This window comes from Bubalus bubalis, chromosome 18, assembly GCF_019923935.1.
Source record: "Bubalus bubalis isolate 160015118507 breed Murrah chromosome 18, NDDB_SH_1, whole genome shotgun sequence".
Taxonomy (NCBI): Eukaryota; Metazoa; Chordata; class Mammalia; order Artiodactyla; family Bovidae; genus Bubalus; species Bubalus bubalis.
In genome coordinates this window covers 23,787,163-23,805,583 of record NC_059174.1, presented here as the reverse complement: position 1 = coordinate 23,805,583, position 18,421 = coordinate 23,787,163, and the positions used below count along the sequence as shown (strand labels likewise).

Genomic DNA, 18,421 nt, shown 5'->3' with positions numbered 1-18,421 from the left:
TCCTATCCCCTAACGATCCAATCACTGCTGGGATGGCTGCAGTATCTGGGGCTCCCATTGGTAAATCAGGTACTGGTTCCGCCTTTCTTTACCTCGGTGCTTTCTATTGGGTAGCAGTAGGGAAACACCGGAAAGGAGGCATTCTGGGAATTATAGTCTCCTTAGGAAAAGAGCTGCTATTTCAGCGTGCCGTGGATCTTGTAGCTAGCGAAGAGATGAACGGAAAGCGGCCTGCTGAGCCGGGTTCTGACCGGGCGGGGAAAAAAGTAAAGAAGGAGGTGATGGCGAAGTTTTCGGATGCTGTCACAGAGGAAACTTTGAAGAAGCAAGTGGCTGAGGCCTGGAGTCGCAGGACGCCATTCCGCCACGGTAAGAGGGCGCTGTGAAGAGGGAGGCGCAGCGCCGGGTTGGGGGCCTCTGAAAAAGTCCTGGCAGTCGAGCAACAAGGCTACAGTACAAGAGGCTCTTGGAGAGAACGTGACTTTGGCCACCTCCGACTCTCCTGCCTGGCCTGCTGTCCCTTTTTAATCCAAGTTCATTTGGCTTTAGAAACCCAGTAGAGAAAGAAATGAAGGCCAGAAAGTTTCAGGAAGTAGAGGGCATGCAAGTTGGTGGAAATCCTGGATTTAGAGATTAGCGAGTTAGCATCTTCTTCACTCTTTGTGCGTCGTTGGGCAATGGGTTCAGCTCCTTAACTGTGTAAACTAAGATCAGTTCAGTAGCTCAATCGTGTCCGACTTTTTGCGACTCCATGGACTACAGCACGCCAGGCTTCCCTGCCCATCACCAACTCCCGGAGCTTACTCAAACTCATGTCCATCGAGTTGGTGATGCCCTCCAACCATCTCATTCTCTGTCGCCCCCTTCTCCTCCTGCCTTCAGTCTTTCCCAGCATCAGGGTCTTTTCCAATGAGTTAGTTCTTCGTATCAGGTGGCCAAAGTATTGGAGTTTCAGCCTCAGCATCAGTCCTTCCAATGAATATTCAGGACTGATTTCCCTTAGGATGGACTGGTTGGATCTTCTTGCAGTCCAAGGGACTCTCAGGAGTCTTCTCCAAACCACAATTCAAAATCATCAATTCTTTGGCGCTCAACTTTCTTTATAGTCCAACTTTCACATCCATACATGACTACTGGAAAAACCATAGCTTTGGCTAGACGGACCTTTGTTGGCAAAGTAATGTCTCTGCTTTTCAATATGCTGTCTAGGTTGGTCATAACTTTCTTCCACGAAGCAAGCGTCTTTTAATTTCATGGCTACAGTCACCATCTGCAGTGGTTTTGGAACCTCAGAAAATAAAGTCTCACTGTTTCCATTGTTTCTCCATCTATTTGCCGTGAAGTGATGGGGCCGGATGCCATGATCTTAGTTTTCCGAATGTTGAGTTTTAAGCCAACTTTTGCACCCTCCTCTTTCACTTTCATCAAAAGGTTCTTTAGTTCTTCTTCACTTTCTCCCATAAGGGTGGTGTCATCTGTATATCTGAGATTATTGATATTTCTCCTGGCAACGTTGATTCCAGCTTGTGCTTCATCCAGCCCCGGCATTTGGCATGATGTACTCTGCATATAAGTTAAATAAGTAGGGCGACAATATACAGCCTTGATGTACTCCTTTTCTTATCTGGAACCAATCTGTTGTTCCATGTCCAGTTCTAACTGTTGCTTCTTGACCTGCATACAGATTTCTCAGGAGACAGGGAAGGTGGTCTAATATTCCCATCTCTTTTAAGAATTTTCCACAGTTTGTTGTGATTCACACAGTCAAAGGCTTTGGCATAGTCAATAAAGCAGAAGTAGATGTTTTTCTGGGACACTCTTGCTTTTTCGATGATCCAGCAGATGTTGGCAATTTGATCTCTGGTTCCTCTGCCTTTTCTAAATCCACCTTGGACATCTGGAAGTTCACGGTTCACATGCTATTGAAGCCTGGCTTGGAGAATTTTGAGCATTACTTTGCTAGTGTGTAAGATGAGTGCAATTGTGTGGTAGTTTGAGTATTCTTTGGCATTGCCTTTCTTTGGGATTGGAATGAAAACTGACCTTTTCCAGTCCTGTGGCCAGTGCTGAATTTTCCAAATTTTCTGGCATATTGAGTGCAGCACTTTCACAGCATCATCTTTTAGGATTTGAAATAGCTCAACTGGAATTCCATCACCTCCACTAGCTTTGTTCATAGTGATGCTTCCTGAGGCCCACTTGACTTCACATTCCAGAATGTCTGGCTCTAGGTGAGTGATCACACCATCGTGATTATCTGGATCGTGAAGATCTTTTTTGTATAGTTCTTCTGTGTATTCTTGCCACCTCTTCTTAATATCTTCTGCTTCTGTTAGGTCCATACCGTTTCTGTTCTTATGGTGCTTCTGTTAGGTCCATACCATTTCTGTTTTTATGGTGCCCATCTTTGCATAAAATGTCCCCTTGGTGTCTCTAATTTTCTTGAAGAGATCTCTAGTCTTTGGCATTCTGATGTTTTCCTCTATTTGTTTGCATTGATCACTGATAAGGCTTTCTTATGTCTCCTTGCTATTCTTTGGAACTGCATTCAAATGGGTCTGTCCTTCCTTTTCTCCTTAGCCTTTCATGTCTCTTCTTTTCTCAGCTATTTGTAAGACCTCCTTGGACAACCATTTTGCCTTTTAATCTATAATATTTCTCTGGGAAAGATGAGAGTGATTAATGAGCTAATGCCTGCATGTATCAATACATATTTTTCTGAGTAAGGACCAGTAAGCATTTGGACACCTAGTCGAGTGGCTTTTGCGGGTTTTTCCTCTGAAGGTGATGCTTGTTTGTCCTGTGATCGCGTAGCCAGAGCATGTGTTGAGAGCTGCCTGACAGTAGGCACCTGGGCTTACTCAGTTTTGCTGGCCTGTAGTTCAACAGCATGACCCACGGAAGTAAACATGGTTTGAACAAAGGAAGGAACCTGCCTCAAATGATTTCATCCTCAGCTTCAAATATCACCTTGTAAGATAAGGACTCTGCTTATTGCATCATACTTTCGCTTCTAAAGTTTGCCAGGTTTTTTGTTTCTTTTTTTTTATTTTTCCACATATAGCTAATGCAGCCAAATCTAACAAAAGTATTATATTCTTTGTGGGCATGGCTATCAGCGTGTTCTAATATTTTTTTATTATTTTTATTATTTTTTTTTTTTACTTTACAATATTGTATTGGTTTTGCCATACATAAAAATATGGAATACTTCAAGAATTTGCGTGTCATCCTTGCGCAGGGGCCATGCTAATCTTCTCTGTATTGTTCCAATTTTAGTGTAAATGCTGCCGAATCGAGCACAGGTTTTTTGTTTCATTGGTTAGGTGCTTTAAGGAGATGAGTCTTGGGTATTCCGGATCACATGTAAAGCGATGGCTTCATGCTGAAGCTCTGTACACCAGGGATTTTGTAGTTTCCTTCTGTGTGGGATAGAGATAGTGATGGGGTCTACCTTAAAACTGTTGAAAAGATTAAACAAGATAACACCTGTAAGCTTTATACTATGAAGCCCCACTGTGCCTGACACCTGGTGCGTGGTGGTGGCCGTGAGTTTTATTAAAGGGGTACACAATCTCTACCACCAGCTTTAGTGGGTAAAACGTTGAGATAAAACTCAAGGAGTTAGAGGAGGTTATGCCTGACCCTATTTAAAAAAAAAAAAAAATATATATATATATATATATATATATATTTTATGACTTTCTCTAGCAGTACCTTAGGGAAAGAAAAAGGATTGAAAAAAAAAATTGCCAGCCAGTATTGCTATTCTTGAATTTGCTGCTTTCATTTGAAGTTTAGGGGGAAATGAATTAAGACTAAAATGCATTCAGCTGAGTAAGCAAATCAATGAACTAAAAACCTCTCCAAAACAGCAGGCATCTTAATTTAGTGATATCACCTATACTCATCTTAAGGCCTAACATTGTTAAGCACAATGCCTTTGAAAAGTAGTATTGAGTGGGAAGAGAAAAGAAAAAGAACTTATAGTTCTTCCCCAAAATCTTTGACTTTAGGTACTAAGTTTCCAAAAATTCATCACCATCCCTTTTGTATTCTCTCTGCTGTGCTGTTCATGAGTCAAAAATACAAGAAGGAAAAGTCACAGATAACACTTTCTTCCCAACAGAAGCCATTGTCATGGACATGGACCCCTTTCTTCACTGCGTGATCCCAAACTTCATCCAAAGCCAAAACTTCTTGGAAGGACTTCAGAAGGAACTTTTGAACTTGGACTTCCATGAAAAGTATAACGATTTATATAAATTCCAGCAGGTATTTATGCCCATTTCACATTAGCTTTTCCACTTCAGAAAATCGTCTATAAAAATCATTCAATACCTTATCAATTTGAGGTTTTAGTTTGGGTTTGCCACTGGGGGTCCTGGTCTGGTCTTGACGTTGTTAAAAGCATTCATTTATTTAACATAACCTGAGTGTTGACTATGTGTTCAGTTCAATTCAGTCGCTTAGTTGTGTCCAACTCTTTGCGACCCCAGGAACCGCAGCACGCCAGGCCTCCCTGTCCATCACCAACTCCCGGAGTTCACCCAAACTCATGTGCATTGAGTCGGTAATGCCATCCAGCCATCTTATCCTCTGTTGTTCCCTTCTCCTCCTTCCCCCAATCCCTCCCAGCATCAGGGTCTTTTCCAGTGAGTCAACTCTTCACATGAGATGGCCTAAGTATTGGAGTTTCAGCCTCAGCATCAGTCCTTCCAATGAACACCCAGGACTGATCTCCTTTAGGATGGACTGGTTGGATCTCCTTGCAGTCCAAGGGACTCGCAAGAGTCTTCTCTAGCACCACAGTTCAAAAGCATCAATTCTTTGGTGCTCAGCTTTCTTCACAGTCCAATTCTCACATCCATACATGACCACTGGAAAAACCATAGCCTTGACAAGACGGAACTTTGTTGGCAAAGTAATATCTCTGCTTTTTAATGTACTATCTAGGTTATGTGTTAGGTGTTAATAATTATTATGGGGGGGTCTTTGCCAGTTCCTGCCCTGAAAGCCTTTAAAATTTAAAATTATAGAGGTGGTAGTGATGGTGAAAGATAGTCAAGAAGTACAGAAAGCTGATAAGTACATTTTGGGGAGTGATATAATAGAGAGTAGTACATTGGAAGATACTGTGTTAGTTGCTCAGTAGTATCTGACTCTTTTGCAACCCCATGGACTGTAGCCTGCCAGGCTCCTCTGTCCATGGGATTTCCCAGGCAAGAATACTGGAGTAGCCATTTCATTCTCCAGGAGATCTTCCTGACTTAGGGATTGAACCTGGGTCTCCTATGTTGCAGGCAGATTCTTTACTGTCTGAGCCACTAACCAATTAAAATTTTGAGTTTGTGTCTTTTTTTAGGTGGATTTATGTATTGTCATATGTCTTGTAGAGAGTTAGATCTAGTCTTTTTAAATTGGTGGACAATTGAATTTGACAGAAGACTAACTCAAAATCAAGGCTTGTTTTCCTGCTGTTAGAAGCGAGGCCCATGCTAGGTTTAAAAATATATAGGTCATTGGTTTCCCCAGTTTGGAGGGAAATTTTTCATTGCAGGGTGTACATCACTCTTGGAGATCTTTCTAAAACAAAGACAGCCCTTAAAATCACAAAAAAGTGAGGATGAAGAACTGTCTTGTTTTCTTTCCATTTTCCCTTTTATTTCTTCTCATCTAAGGTAAAAGTAACAAATTCCTCTGTCTTGCGTTTAGTCTTTTGCACTCGAGCTGGTTGTGTCCCCCAATCTGTCTATCTTAGGGCCTTTTATATGTATGATTTAATCCGGTTAAATACACAAATGATGTTCTCCTCTTAATTCTGGAGATCTAATGAAAAATAGCTTGTATCCATAGTGAAGTTGTATAAGTTAATAAAAATCATAGTCATCTATTTTTGTAATTATATCAGCTTTGATAACACTTGGCCTCTTTTGTTAATTTAGGGCTATATGCATATCCGATTACTGAAATTGAGAAGCCAAACTGGTTTTTACTTAATGCAATTTAGTAGATGAAAAATACTTCTGTGAAGTACACGAGAGGCAAAATAGTAAAAACGGCCCTAAGGTAATGAGGGAAAAAGAAGAAACCATTACGTTAGAGCCCAGCGGTGCTTAATGGAACTTCTGTGAGTAATTTTTCACTATGCTCACTGTGGGGCTTCTTCACCCAAAGACAGTAAACATAAACCCACTTTCCATCTCCTGTCCCATCAAACTTCACTCATAGCCCTTTTTCTTTGCTTGTGCTATGAATTGACTTGATAATTGGTTCTATAACAACTTCCCCTTCTCCTGACCAAGTTAGTCATTAGGACTAGCCTGATTTTTTTTTGTTTTTCACTTTACATTCAGGATACTTTATGTTCACACTCATTTTCCTTCTGCCTCACCGGCAAGTCCTTCTTAGTTCCCTTCAGCAGGTCTTCCTTTGGTACCTGGCTTCTTAATGACAGAGTACTCTAGGACTTCGCCCTTGAAGACTCCAGGGAGTCTCATGGCTTTGCCTCCACTTTTGGATATCTGTTAAGTGTTTCACACTTTCAGAAACTAAACTCCTTGTCTTCTTGCCCTAAATCTGCTCCACCTACAATTTCCCCCCATCTCAGTTGATGAGCGTCAATCTTTCCAGTGACCCAGGTCAGAAACCTTGAGGTTATCCTTCATTCCTCGCTCACACCTCTTCTCCATTCCAGTGGAAAATTCTGTTGGATCTACTGTCAGAATATATTCAGAAAAACACACTTTTCACTTCCACTACTAACAGCTGTCACCTGACCCAAGCCTTTTCTCTCACCAGGATTATCCTGTTGGTGGATTAACTACTCTCCTTGCTTCTGCCCTTGGCCCACGTACAACCATTGTGTTTGTTTAAAATGTTAATGGACTCAAGAAAATTGAAATCATTTGCTCACATAAAAATCTGTACTCAGATTTCAAAGCAGCAATATTTATAATAGCCAAAAAGTAGAAACACCCAGTATCCATCAGCTGATATTGAATGGATAGATCAAAGTGGTGTGTCTATACAGTGGAGTAGTATTCAGCCAGAAAAAGGAATGAAGTACTAACTACTGCTGCAACATGGGTGAACTTTGAAAACAAGCTCAGTGAAAGAAGCTAGACACAGAAGGCCACGTATAGTGTGATTCCATTTATAGGTAATAACCAGCAAAATGTAGAGAGTACATCAGTGGTTGCCAGGAGCTGGGGGGTGGGGATGGGGAATGACTGCCTAATAGGTAAAGGGTTTCTTTTTGGTGTGATGAAAATATTCTAGAATTAGGTAATGGGAGTAGGAAATGGCAACCCACTCCAGTTTTCTTGCCTAGAGAATTCCATGGACAGAGGAGCCTGGCAGGCTACAGTCCGCAGGGTCGCAAAGAGCCGGATACAACTGAGCGTGCGTGCATGATAGTTGCACATGTGAAAACACTAAAAGCGGCCTGAATTACATTCTTGGAGATGTTAAAATAGTAAATTTTATGTTAAGTGAATTTCATCTCAGTTCTAAAAAGTTTTGCTCAAAATCTCCTATGGTTCTCATTTCTCTGAGCAAAAACCAGAGTGGTTGTACGTCTCCCATTACATCTTTGGCCCCACCTCCTGCTGCCTCCAACTCGCTAAGTTCATCCTATGATTTCTTCAACAGGCCAGGCATTCTTCCCACTCAGGACACTGAATCTGCTTTGCTGAGATCTTCCCTGGGTACACTTCCCAGCTTCCTTCAAGCCTCTGCTGCACGAGTATGAAGTCTAACCTGGCCACCAAATTTATATTGCAAGCCCTTCCCTGCTCTCAGCACTCCTGGTCCCTCGTACTCTGCTTTATTTTCCCTTGACATTTCTCACCTTTTTTATTCTAATTATCAACTTTTAATGTTTATCGTCTTTCCCCCACAAGAATATGTAAGCTCCGCTGTAATGCCTTTGTAGGTATTTGTGGAGTGAATAAGGCACAGAGAGCCTAAGCAGCGTGCCCAAGTCACAGAGCTGCCAAATGGAGGGGGCCATGTGTCAACCCCAGGCAATTTGGCTTCAGAGTCCAGGCTCTTAATGACAGTGCTGGACTGCCAGCATGCTCCCTTCCTAAACTGCTCTGCTCTGTGTGTCTGATTTATGAAGGAAATCCTTTTTTTGTTTTTTCATGGTCAAGTCTGATGATCTGAAGAAGAGAAGAGAGCCCCACATCTGTGCTTTAAGGTAAAGGAATACTCATACTTGTTGGGTGCCTAATATGTGCCAGGCAAAGGAGTAAGTGCTTTAAATGTTACGTCATGCCATCTTTGTTGGCATTATTGTCCCCTTTTGTAGAGGAGGAAACAGTAAGTAATTTCTTCAAAGTTATCTAGGGGAAAATGGAGCTGAGATACAGATCCATGTCTGTCTGATTCCATGGCCAAAGTTTTCAGTGATAAAATGACTGTGTTAGTAACCAGGAAAACAAATTAACACTGGCAGTACCGTCTTTCATATCGTCAGGTTGACATATGTTTAAAACAAAAGCTCCAGTGTGGACAGGAGTGTAGATATACTATGCTGCAATTTTTCTTAGAAGATGGTTTTGAAAAATGTATCAAAACCCTTAAAGTTGTGCTTTCTTTTTGTAGTATAATTCCACATACAAGAATTTGTCCTGTGAAAATAAGGATGTGCTCAAAGATTCCATACAAGATTGTTTATTATAATAGTGAATAATTACATATAAATTAAATGGCCATCCATCAAGAGTTATACAGATAATGGTACAGAACAAAGTGGAAAACTATACCATTAAATGAGCAAGCTCCAGGAGTTGCTGATGGACAGGGAAGCCTGGTGTGCTGCAGTTCATGGGGTCTCAAAGAGTCAGACACAACTAAGTGACTGAACTGAACTAATACCATTAAATACTCAGCACATGAGTATGGTAGTTGTTTCATCAATTCCAAGACCCTTTTTTTTTTTTTTTACATTTTAATCTTTCTGAGACTCAGTATCTCACACAGTTACTGTTTTGTCCCAGTTTAATTTGCAGTGTTTTTTGAAGTGATTTATAAAATGTGATACTTACTGCTGGCAAAGGCATAGGCTAGAAAAATATAAAGAGAAAGAAGAGAAAAGAAGTTAAAGAGAAACGAGAAAGTTAAAGAGAAAAGAAGTTAAAAATAGCACACATGATGTGATCTCATTTGAAAAAAGAAACGTTTATCTGTATACCTATGTGTATACAAAGAAAAAGACTTGTAAGAATGGTATGTTTAAATCTGGCTAATAGGATTATAGGTTTTTTTAATTTCTTTTTTACTTATTATAGGATTTTTTCCCCTAGTTTTGCTACACTAGACACATGTTACTTTATAAAAGCTGTTTATTTTTCATCTATACAAGTTATTTTTTTCTCATCCTGTTTTTTTTCCATGCCCCCCCCCATGATAATTCCATAAATAATGGCAGTCTGCACAGATTCTTTATTCTAAAACCTGAAGTATTTGTTAACTGTATTCGTAACAGTTCACAGTTATTTAGACCTTTTTCCCCGGTGGCCATACTTTTAGGGCATTGTCTCATTAGTTCACACCACGCCTCTGATCAGCATTTCTTTCCTCTGGGATTGAGTTACATTCTGTACCCAAATGGTAACAGCCAGATGGTGTGAGAGATGGAATTCCTTGTCTTTACAGAAAGGTGACCTTTTTATATCCCCATTAGATTCTGTGATTTCTCTCATGAGTACTGTTAACAAATGAGAATGATGGCAGAAAATAGCCCTATAATTGTGACACCTTTGTGGGATGACTGGAGGAAGAGCTTTCTATGGAATAAATTTGTGGCAGCTGATGTTACCAGTAAAAGAGGGATGGAAGGCTTTGATAATATCAGTTGCATAAACGTTTAAGACCCAAGACTTTGACCACCCACTTTACCTGAAGCCTGGTTTGCAGTTTGCTTTGCTGGTCTATTCTAATTTGCAACTCTGCCTGTAAAAGTTACATGGCACTTATGGTTGGACTAACAAATACAGTATATTCTGGAACATTCTGGATTGGGTAGTATACAGTATAAAAAGATATTTGGTAATAAAATTTCAGGGGATCAACCTGGAGACTTGATCTTTCGTTATTAACAGCACAATTGCATTTTATGGGGATTTCAGTTATGTACATCTGGATTAAGATGATTGAAACAGTGTTATCTCTTCATGTGCAAAATTTGAACTCACATAAACCCTTTAAAAATATTTTTTTAAATATTTTCCCCAATTTTATGGAGATAAAATTGACATAAAAATGTTGATCCATCAAAGTTAACCTAATTTCAGAGTTTAGTGAGTCTTAAATTGTGTTAAAGTTCTATACAGAGCCACTTTAGCTGTAAATGGAAATGTTCAACCATCTTTTCTTTGGTATCATCTTAGTATCAGAACTTATATGAAAAAAGTTTCTCGATTGTTACACGATTAACGTAGTAGTCACCATTACTGTAGTTTAAAGTATTTAATCCTCAACAGTGTTACCCACCCAAGTGTTCATTAAATAATAGAGCTAGTGTTAGTGCTGAAAAGCATGTCTAGAAGTCAGTAACTTTGGACTAGAACATTGGTATTCTGCTGTCAAAGGCCAGACCGCTATCATGATAGGGCAATACTATAAATTTAAGAGGAAGAAAATAAGCTAAAACATTAGAACAAAATATATTACACTAGAGAGGTTTGCATTTATTTCTCTGGGAATACTAGTCTTAAACTTGGCAAGTTTAAAGTGAAGAACATTCTCAAGAATGACTCTTCAATTAACCAAAACCTGCAGGAAAAAATAGTTATGTCATAGATCGAAATGGAGCCCCCATCATGGTATAACAAGTTATCTTTTGTTTACATTCCTAGGAAAATTCTGTTTGAACATTTCCGGTCTTGGATTTCAGACATTTCCAAGATTGACCTGGAGTCAACCATTGACATGTCCTGTGCTAAGTACGAATTCTCAGGTAAGAGAGAGAAAACCTTGTTGTTGCTGAGATTTAACAGCTTTAACTAAACGATTATGGGAAGACAGTGTCAGTGTTGCAAAATTCTAGACTGTGTATCCCTTCATAATGTTAGGATCTTCTTAGTGAGGATGGTCTGACCCGGCTCAGATAGAGAAATGTCCGTCTTGGAAGGTATAAGGCAGGGCTCTCTTTGGGAGTGTGATGAGAGCTATGACTGTGTTGTAACCAAGCAAGGTTAGCGTTCCCACTCCACACAAACTTTCTGTCTGTCTTTCTTTCGTTGTTGTTGTGTTGGGCCTTTATTGCTATGCCTGGGCTTTCTCTAGTTGCTGGAAGTGGGGGCTACTGTCTAGTTTTGATGTATGGGCTTCTCATTTTGGTGGCTTCTCTGGTTGCAGGACACAGGCCCTAGAGCATGAGAGCTTAGTTGCTCCGTGGCATGTGGGATCTTCCTGGACCAGGGATTGAACCCATGTCCCCTGCATTGGCAGGTGGATTCTTAACCACTGGACCACCAGGGAAGTCCCATAAAGCCAAACTCTTGACAGTAGTCTTTGCAGCAAAATAAGAACGCCAAGCAAGGAGAAAGGGCAGCTCACACTAAAAAAAAAAAAATCTCAACTTCCCAGTAGCTTTCAGGGAAGGATTTTTAAAGACAAGGCAGAGGGTTTTCAGATGCATAATAGCTCGTGGACCTTCTGATCGGTCAGTGGGAGGTAGCAGTGAAACGTCGGGAATCCCAGTCATCGACCTTCTGGTTCCAGCCAGCAGGGGGCTCTGTGTTGCTTGTGGTCAGCCTGATGTCACCATCCTCCACCTGGGTGGTGAGGGGGTTGTCTTAGTTTCTGAAGAATAGCTCAGAAATGTGCATCAGATTCTTATCTCTGTCCCTTCAGAAGGAATTAGGAGTCCTGTGACTGTTGTGTCCTAATCATTAACTGCTTGAGCCTGCTCTTTGGAACTTGGGGATGCCTAGGAGACAAGCCTTTTTTTTTTTTTTCATAAGCAAGAAATGGAGGACACAGAAGGGCTTTTGTGTCCAGGAAGACCCTGCAGGGTCCTGCTCTGTTTCAGTATTTTCAGAAAAATGCTAATAATGCATATACACGTAAGCTTCGCATATGGCATCAGGAAATTCAAAGGTGATACTGTAAACTCACTCTTACACTTCCTAGGAAACAAGTGTCCCCTTCAATGCCTTTTTTTTCTTTTGAAGGTAATAAATGAACATATTCTTTTTTTTTTAAATTTCTGTTGGAGTATATATGTTATTTACAATGTTGTGTTACTTTCAGCTGTACAGCAAAGTGTATGACTTATACACATACATATATCCACTCTGTTTTTTAGATTCTGTTCCCTTATAGGCCATTACAGAGCATTGAGTAGAGTTCCTGGTTCTTTATAGTAGGTCTTTTATTAGTTATCTGTTCTGTATATATAGTGTGTATATGTCAGTCCCAGTCACCCAGTTTATCCCTCTCTGAATATATTCTTAAGGAGAAAAAGTCAAACAATATAGCCTGTAATCCACGATAGTCCCCCTCACTTTCTCCTTGTCCTCCTTTCTCTTCAGACATGTCCAGTGTCACCAGTTTGGGATTCATCCTTCCAGTTCCCTTTCTGACCATGTACATGTCCTTTTGAAAGCATGTTTGATTTTCAGCTGGAAGGATAAGCGTTTTGGGTTGTTTTGTTTTTACTGAATAAAATTTTGATTTGGGTTTACTCTCATACATTGTCCTGGGGAAGTACAAATTGGTAACAACATTTTGAGGATAACTTGGACATATAGTCATGTCACATCCCTTTTTTAAAAACAATTATTTATCTGGTTGTGCTAGGTCTTGGTAGTGGCATGTGGATCTAGTTCTCTGACCAGGGATCAAACCTGGTCTCCCTGCATTGGGAGTATGGAGTCCTAGCCGCTGGACCACCAGGGAAGTTTCTCATATGCCCCTTATTCTGGGGGTCGGGGTGTAGTTTGAAGTAGTTTCAAACAGATAAGTGGTGAGAATAATACAAATGAATTTTTTCTATTTTACTTAAGAATAGGTTGCCTTTAGGATGCTCTGTGACCCCCTGAATACTTCAGTAACTCCTGCAACAAGGACCTTCTCCTACATGATAGTAATAAATGATCAGAACCAGGAATTAGGTTTGGTATGTTACTCCCATCTAATCTCCATTCAGGCTCCATTCAGGTTCTGTGGTTTGGTCCTTTATTAGCAAAAGGGTCCTGTCCAGGGTTGTGCATAGCATTTAGTTCTCATGTCTTCTTAGTCTCCTTAAGTCTACAACAGTTCCTCAGTCTTTCCTTGACTTTTATGATCTTGATGCTTCTGACAATTTGCAAATGAGTTATATCGTAAAACTTCCCTCAGTTTGGGTTTGTCTGCTGATTTCTCCTGTGTGCTTATTACTACATCTTATCATGCAGTAGATAGTATGTCATATTACCAGTGCTTAATGAAGTGATTACTTAGTTACGGTGGTGGCTGACATCAGGTTTTTCCACTGTAAACTTGTTCTTGTCTTTAAGGTAGTAAATATTTTGTAGGGAGACACTTTATGTAAATATCCCATTTCTCATTAAAATTTGATTCACTTGTTTTAGCATCCACTGATTTTTTTCATAATATATTTTATTGAAGTATATCTGACAGTGTTTCAGGTGCACAGCAAGGTGATTCAGTTATACATACGTAATTTTTGAAATTATTTTCCATTATAGCTTATTACAAGATATTTATTTACTGTAGTTCCCTGTGCTATGGGCTTCCCTTGTGGCCCCACTAGTAAAGAATCAGCCTGCAGTGCGGGAGACCTGGTTCAGTCCCTGGGTTGGGAAGATCCCCTGGAGAAGGGAAAGGCTACTCACGCCAGTATTTTGGCTTGGAGAATTCCATGGACTATATAGTCCATGGGGTCGCAAAGAGTTGGGCATGACTGAGCGACTTGCGCTTTGCTTCCCTGTGCTAGATATAGTAAACCTTTGTTGTTTGTTGCATATCTATTTTTTAAATTAGGAATATAGCATTCTGTTCATACTAAGTCAAAAAAGTGGAATCAAAATGTCATACATTTTTTAGTTAGGAAAAAATTCATAAGTTTTTTTAAATATATATATTATACATATTTGTATATATGTATACAAAAGCTTTTCCACTATGCTTGATAAAGACTTGAGAAAGAACATGAAAAAAAAGAGATGGAGAAACTGGAAAACATAACCTAAATGAAATGGCAGCACTGAATATGAAATAGAAAAAGTGAAACAAAACTAGATAAAAGTGAAAGATCATCATATAGTCCAGTTGTTTTTAAACGTGGCTGCTCGTTAGAAATATACCTGGAGCTCTGGAGGAAAAAAGCAATACCTGGTCATTTGTATTTTTCAAAAAATTCCAAGATCATTCTGACATACATCTGGATTTTAAAAAGTGATTATAGGTTTTTCTATTAAATCATAGTGGTACTGAGTTCTATTATTTTTCTGTTGATCGATCATGATACAATGGTATTAAGTAATAGTTGCATAATCACAATAGTAAAAGATGCTTTTCAGTTTTCACAATCAATAGCCAGATAAAAAAATGAAAGATAATTACAGTTGCAGGCCATAGTGGGAACATGATTAACCTAACAGTATAAAGTAATTACATAGGGTTTGGGGAGTCAAGCAGAGTGATGTGGTAAGTGGAAATGCATACACGCATTGATCCTGTTACCATTTCTTAATTGTTTTGTGTTTATTTTCTGTAGGTCTTTTCCTTCTTTTGTGTTTCTTGCCTAGAGAAGTTCCTTTAGCATTTGTCGTAAAGCTGGTTTGGTGGTGCTGAATTCTCTTAACTTTTGCTTGTCTGTAAAGCTGTTGATTTCTCCATCAAATCTAATTGAGAGTCTTGCTGGGCAGAGTATTCTTGGTTATAGGTTCTTCCCTTTCATCACTTTAAATATATCCTGCCATTCTCTTCTGGTTTGTAGCATTTCTGTTGAGAAATCAGCTGATAGCCTGATGGAAGTTCCCTTGTATGTTATTTGTTGTTTTTCCTTTGTTGCTTTTAATATTTTGTCTCTGTCTTTAAGTTTTGTCAGTTTGATCACTGTGTCTCGGTGTGTTCCTCCTTGAGTTTATTCTGCCTGGGACTCTGTGCTTCCCGGACTTGGTTGACTGTTTCCTTTCCGACGTTAGGGAAGGTTTCAGCTATTACCTCTTCAAATATTTTTTCAGGTCCTTTCTCTCTCTCTTCTCCTTTTGGGGCCTCTATAATTCGAATGTTGGTGCATTTAGTGTTGTCCCAGAGGTCTCTTAGGCTGTCTTCATTTCTTTTCATCCTTTTTTCTATATTTTGCTCTGTGGCAGTGATTTCCACCATTCTGTCCTCCAGGTAATTTATCCGTTCTTTTGCCTCGGTTATTCTGCTATTGATTCCTTCTAGTGTGTTACTCATCTCTGTTTGTTTGTTCTTTATTTCTTCTAGGTCTTTGGCAGACATTTCTTGCATCTTCTCCATTGTTTTCCTGAGATCCTGGAACATCTTCACTATCATTATTCTGAATTCTTTTTCTGTCAGGTTGACTATCTCCACTTCATTTAGTTGTTTTTGTAGGGTTTTATCTTCTCCCTTCCTCTGGGATTCCCTGGTGGCTCAGACAGTAAGGTGTCTGCCTGCAATGCGGGAGACCCGGGTTCGATTCCTGGGTCAGGAAGATCCCCTGGAGAAGGAAATGGCAATCCACTCCAGCACTCTTGCCTGGAAAATCCCATGGTCGGAGGAGCCTGATAGGCTACAGTCCATGGGGTTGCAAAGAGTCGGACACAACTGAGCGACTTCACTTCCTTCATCTGGGACATAACTTTCTACTTTTTCCTCCTGGATGTAATGTGGTTTTTGTTCTGCTAAGTCGCTTCAGTCATGTCCGACTCTGTGTGACCCCATAGACGGAAGCCCACTAGGCTCCCCCGTCCCTGGGATTCTAGCTGTGGGATTGTGGTTCTTCTTGCTTCTTCTGTCTGCCCTCTGATGGAGGAGGCTAAGAGGCTTGTATAAGCCTCTTGATGGGAGGGACTGGGAAAAACTGGGTCTTGCTCTGGTGGGCAGGGCCTTGCTCAGTAAAGCTGTAATCCAATTATCTGCTGATGGGTGGGGTTTCGCTTCCTCTCTGTTGTTTGGCCTGAGGCAACACTGCCCTGGGGTCTACAGGCTCTGTGGTAGGGTTAATGGTGACCTCCAAGAGGGCTTATGCCAAGGGGGGCCTTCCCAGACTGCTACTGCCAGTGCCTTCATCCCTGTGGTGAGCCCCTGGCAACCCACACCTCCATAGGAGACCCTTCATCACCAGCAGGTAGTTTTGGTTTAGTCTCCTGTGGGGTCCCTGCTCCTTTTCTCTGGGTCCTGGTGTGTACACGGTTTTGTTTAAGACTGGAGTCGAGTCCTGTGGAAATACTATAATTAAATCCCACTGGCCTTAAAGGTCAGATGCCCTGGGGATTCCCAGTCCCTTTGTCAGATCTCCAGGCTAAGAAGCCCGATGTGGGGTTCCAAAGCTTCACAACAGTGAGAGAACTTCTTTAGTAGTATTGTTCTTCAGTTTGTGGGTCACCCATCCGCTGGGTATGGGATTTGATTTTATTGTGACTGCGCCCCCTGCTACCATATCACTGTGGCTTCTTCTTTGGACGTGGGGTATTGTTTTTTGGTGGGTCCAGCTTCCTCCTGTCAATGGTTGTTCAACAGCTAGTTGCAATTTTGGTGCTCTCGCAGGAGGGGATGAGCGCATGTCCTTCTACTCCACCATCTTGAACTGGAAGCCCGATATTTCTTTTTATTACATTATTACTATGCAGGTTGCCAGATGGTGGTTTTTCTAATAAAATAATTTCTTTTCTATTATTAGTTGTTATCCTTTTGTAAAGAAAACATTGCCATCTCCCCAGTTATTTACTCATTAAAAATATATATATATTTATTTGGCTGCATCTGGTCTTAGTTGTGGCACGTGGAATCTTTTGTTGCAGTGCTTGGGCTCAGGCGTTTCAGTGTGTGGAGCCCTCAGGGAATGTGGGATCCTCATTCCCTGACCAAGGGTTGAACCAACATCCCATGCATTGCAAGATGGATTCTTAACCACTGGGCCACCGGGGAAGTCCCTACCCATTTATTTATGTCAGTGTGGATTTAAGAGTTACTATTTATGTAATGGTTCCCATCATTATGTTGATGCCCATATTGTCCTTGATTTGATCAAGGGGAACCCCTTTAAGCTGACCTTTGTGTCCTTTTAATATGTCCTTATGTTACTCAATGAAACGTAGGCTGCTCGCGGTACACAGCAAAGCCAGTCTGCTGGCTCCGGGTCGTGGTGAGGAAAAGTACAGCGTTTATTCCAGGGCACCAGACAAGGGCACAGGTGGCTTGTCCACAAAACATCCAAGCTCCCCGATGGAGTTTAGTGGAGGGTTTTAAAGGCAAGGTGGGCGAGAGGGTCACAGGGTGTGTCAGCTTGTGCACGGTTCTCTGATTGGCGCACGGTGAAGTAACAGGTTGGCATTGTCTGTCTTCAGGTTGCAGCCGATCTGGGGGCTACGTGCTCATGGTCAGCTTTTCTCATCTGGTTGGGGGTAGGGGGGTTGTCTGTATACAAACAGCTTAGGAATGTGTGTCAGACTTATCTTTACCTTTGAAGCAGAGCTGGGAGTTCCTTGTGACTGATGTATTAAGTTACAGCTGCCCTCCTGTCTGCCTGCCCTGTCTTTGTTTCTGTGTTCTGTATTTCTCAGTCCTGCTGGGGCCTGCTGTTCACTTCATGTGGGGGAGCGTAGGAGGTCACAGTTTATTTCCAGAGCCCTTTTTCTCAATCAGCAATAAGCAGGGGACACCAAGAGGTGGGTTGCCGAGAGGGCCAGTACGTGGGTTTGCTCAGTTTCATACATCATCCTTATTGTATCTTTCTAGCAAAACAAGATTTTCCAAGCTTATCTTACTTTCCTGTGCTCTTGATCTGGAGCTGGCTGTTCTTCCAAAGAATGTGGGTTCTTTCATATATATAATTTATATATATATATTGTGTGTATATGTATGTGTGTATATATATATATATATATGAAAGAATGAAATTAAATTCACATTGATTCCTCCAGTTTCATTTCCACACTATAGGGTTCATTCTGTATTTCTTTTTCCAAATTTATAAATCTGTTCTTCAACTTTGAGAAATCTGTTTTCCATTAATTTCAATATGCTTCTGTATTAAAATAGTCCTTCCGTGTGGAAGGATCTCACTTCACCAATAGCACCCACTCCCTTCACCCACCTTGCATGGATTCCTGCCTTGTTCAGTTGTACCTAATGGCTTTTAGAAGTTTAGCTCAAGAAATGGTACTGTATAACTCAGAGAACCCTACTCAGTGCTCTGTGGTGACTTAAATGGGAAGGAAATTCAAAAAAG

General features: G+C 40.7%; 1 protein-coding gene and 1 non-coding gene across 4 annotated transcripts in view; one reads left to right on the top strand and one right to left on the bottom strand.

Annotated features, from left to right (window-relative positions):
- The first annotated feature begins 134 nt into the window (after positions 1–134).
- OGFOD1 (2-oxoglutarate and iron dependent oxygenase domain containing 1) overlaps positions 135–18,421 on the top strand; it is a 30,215-nt gene continuing 11,928 nt past the window's right edge. The window contains exons 1-4 of one of the 3 annotated variants that reach the window (XM_006053664.3): positions 135–369; positions 4,130–4,275; positions 8,157–8,203; positions 10,866–10,966. In XM_006053664.3, coding sequence (XP_006053726.2) covers positions 216–369; positions 4,130–4,275; positions 8,157–8,203; positions 10,866–10,966 — 448 coding nt within the window. In that variant the 5' untranslated portion in view covers positions 135–215. The remainder of the gene's footprint in view (positions 370–4,129; positions 4,276–8,156; positions 8,204–10,865; positions 10,967–18,421) is intronic. The other 2 variants (XM_006053663.3, XM_025268693.2) reach the window with 2 other exon arrangements.
- Positions 3,197–3,303, bottom strand: LOC112580507. Its single transcript, XR_003104902.1, has one exon. It is a non-coding gene; the product is annotated as a U6 spliceosomal RNA (small nuclear RNA).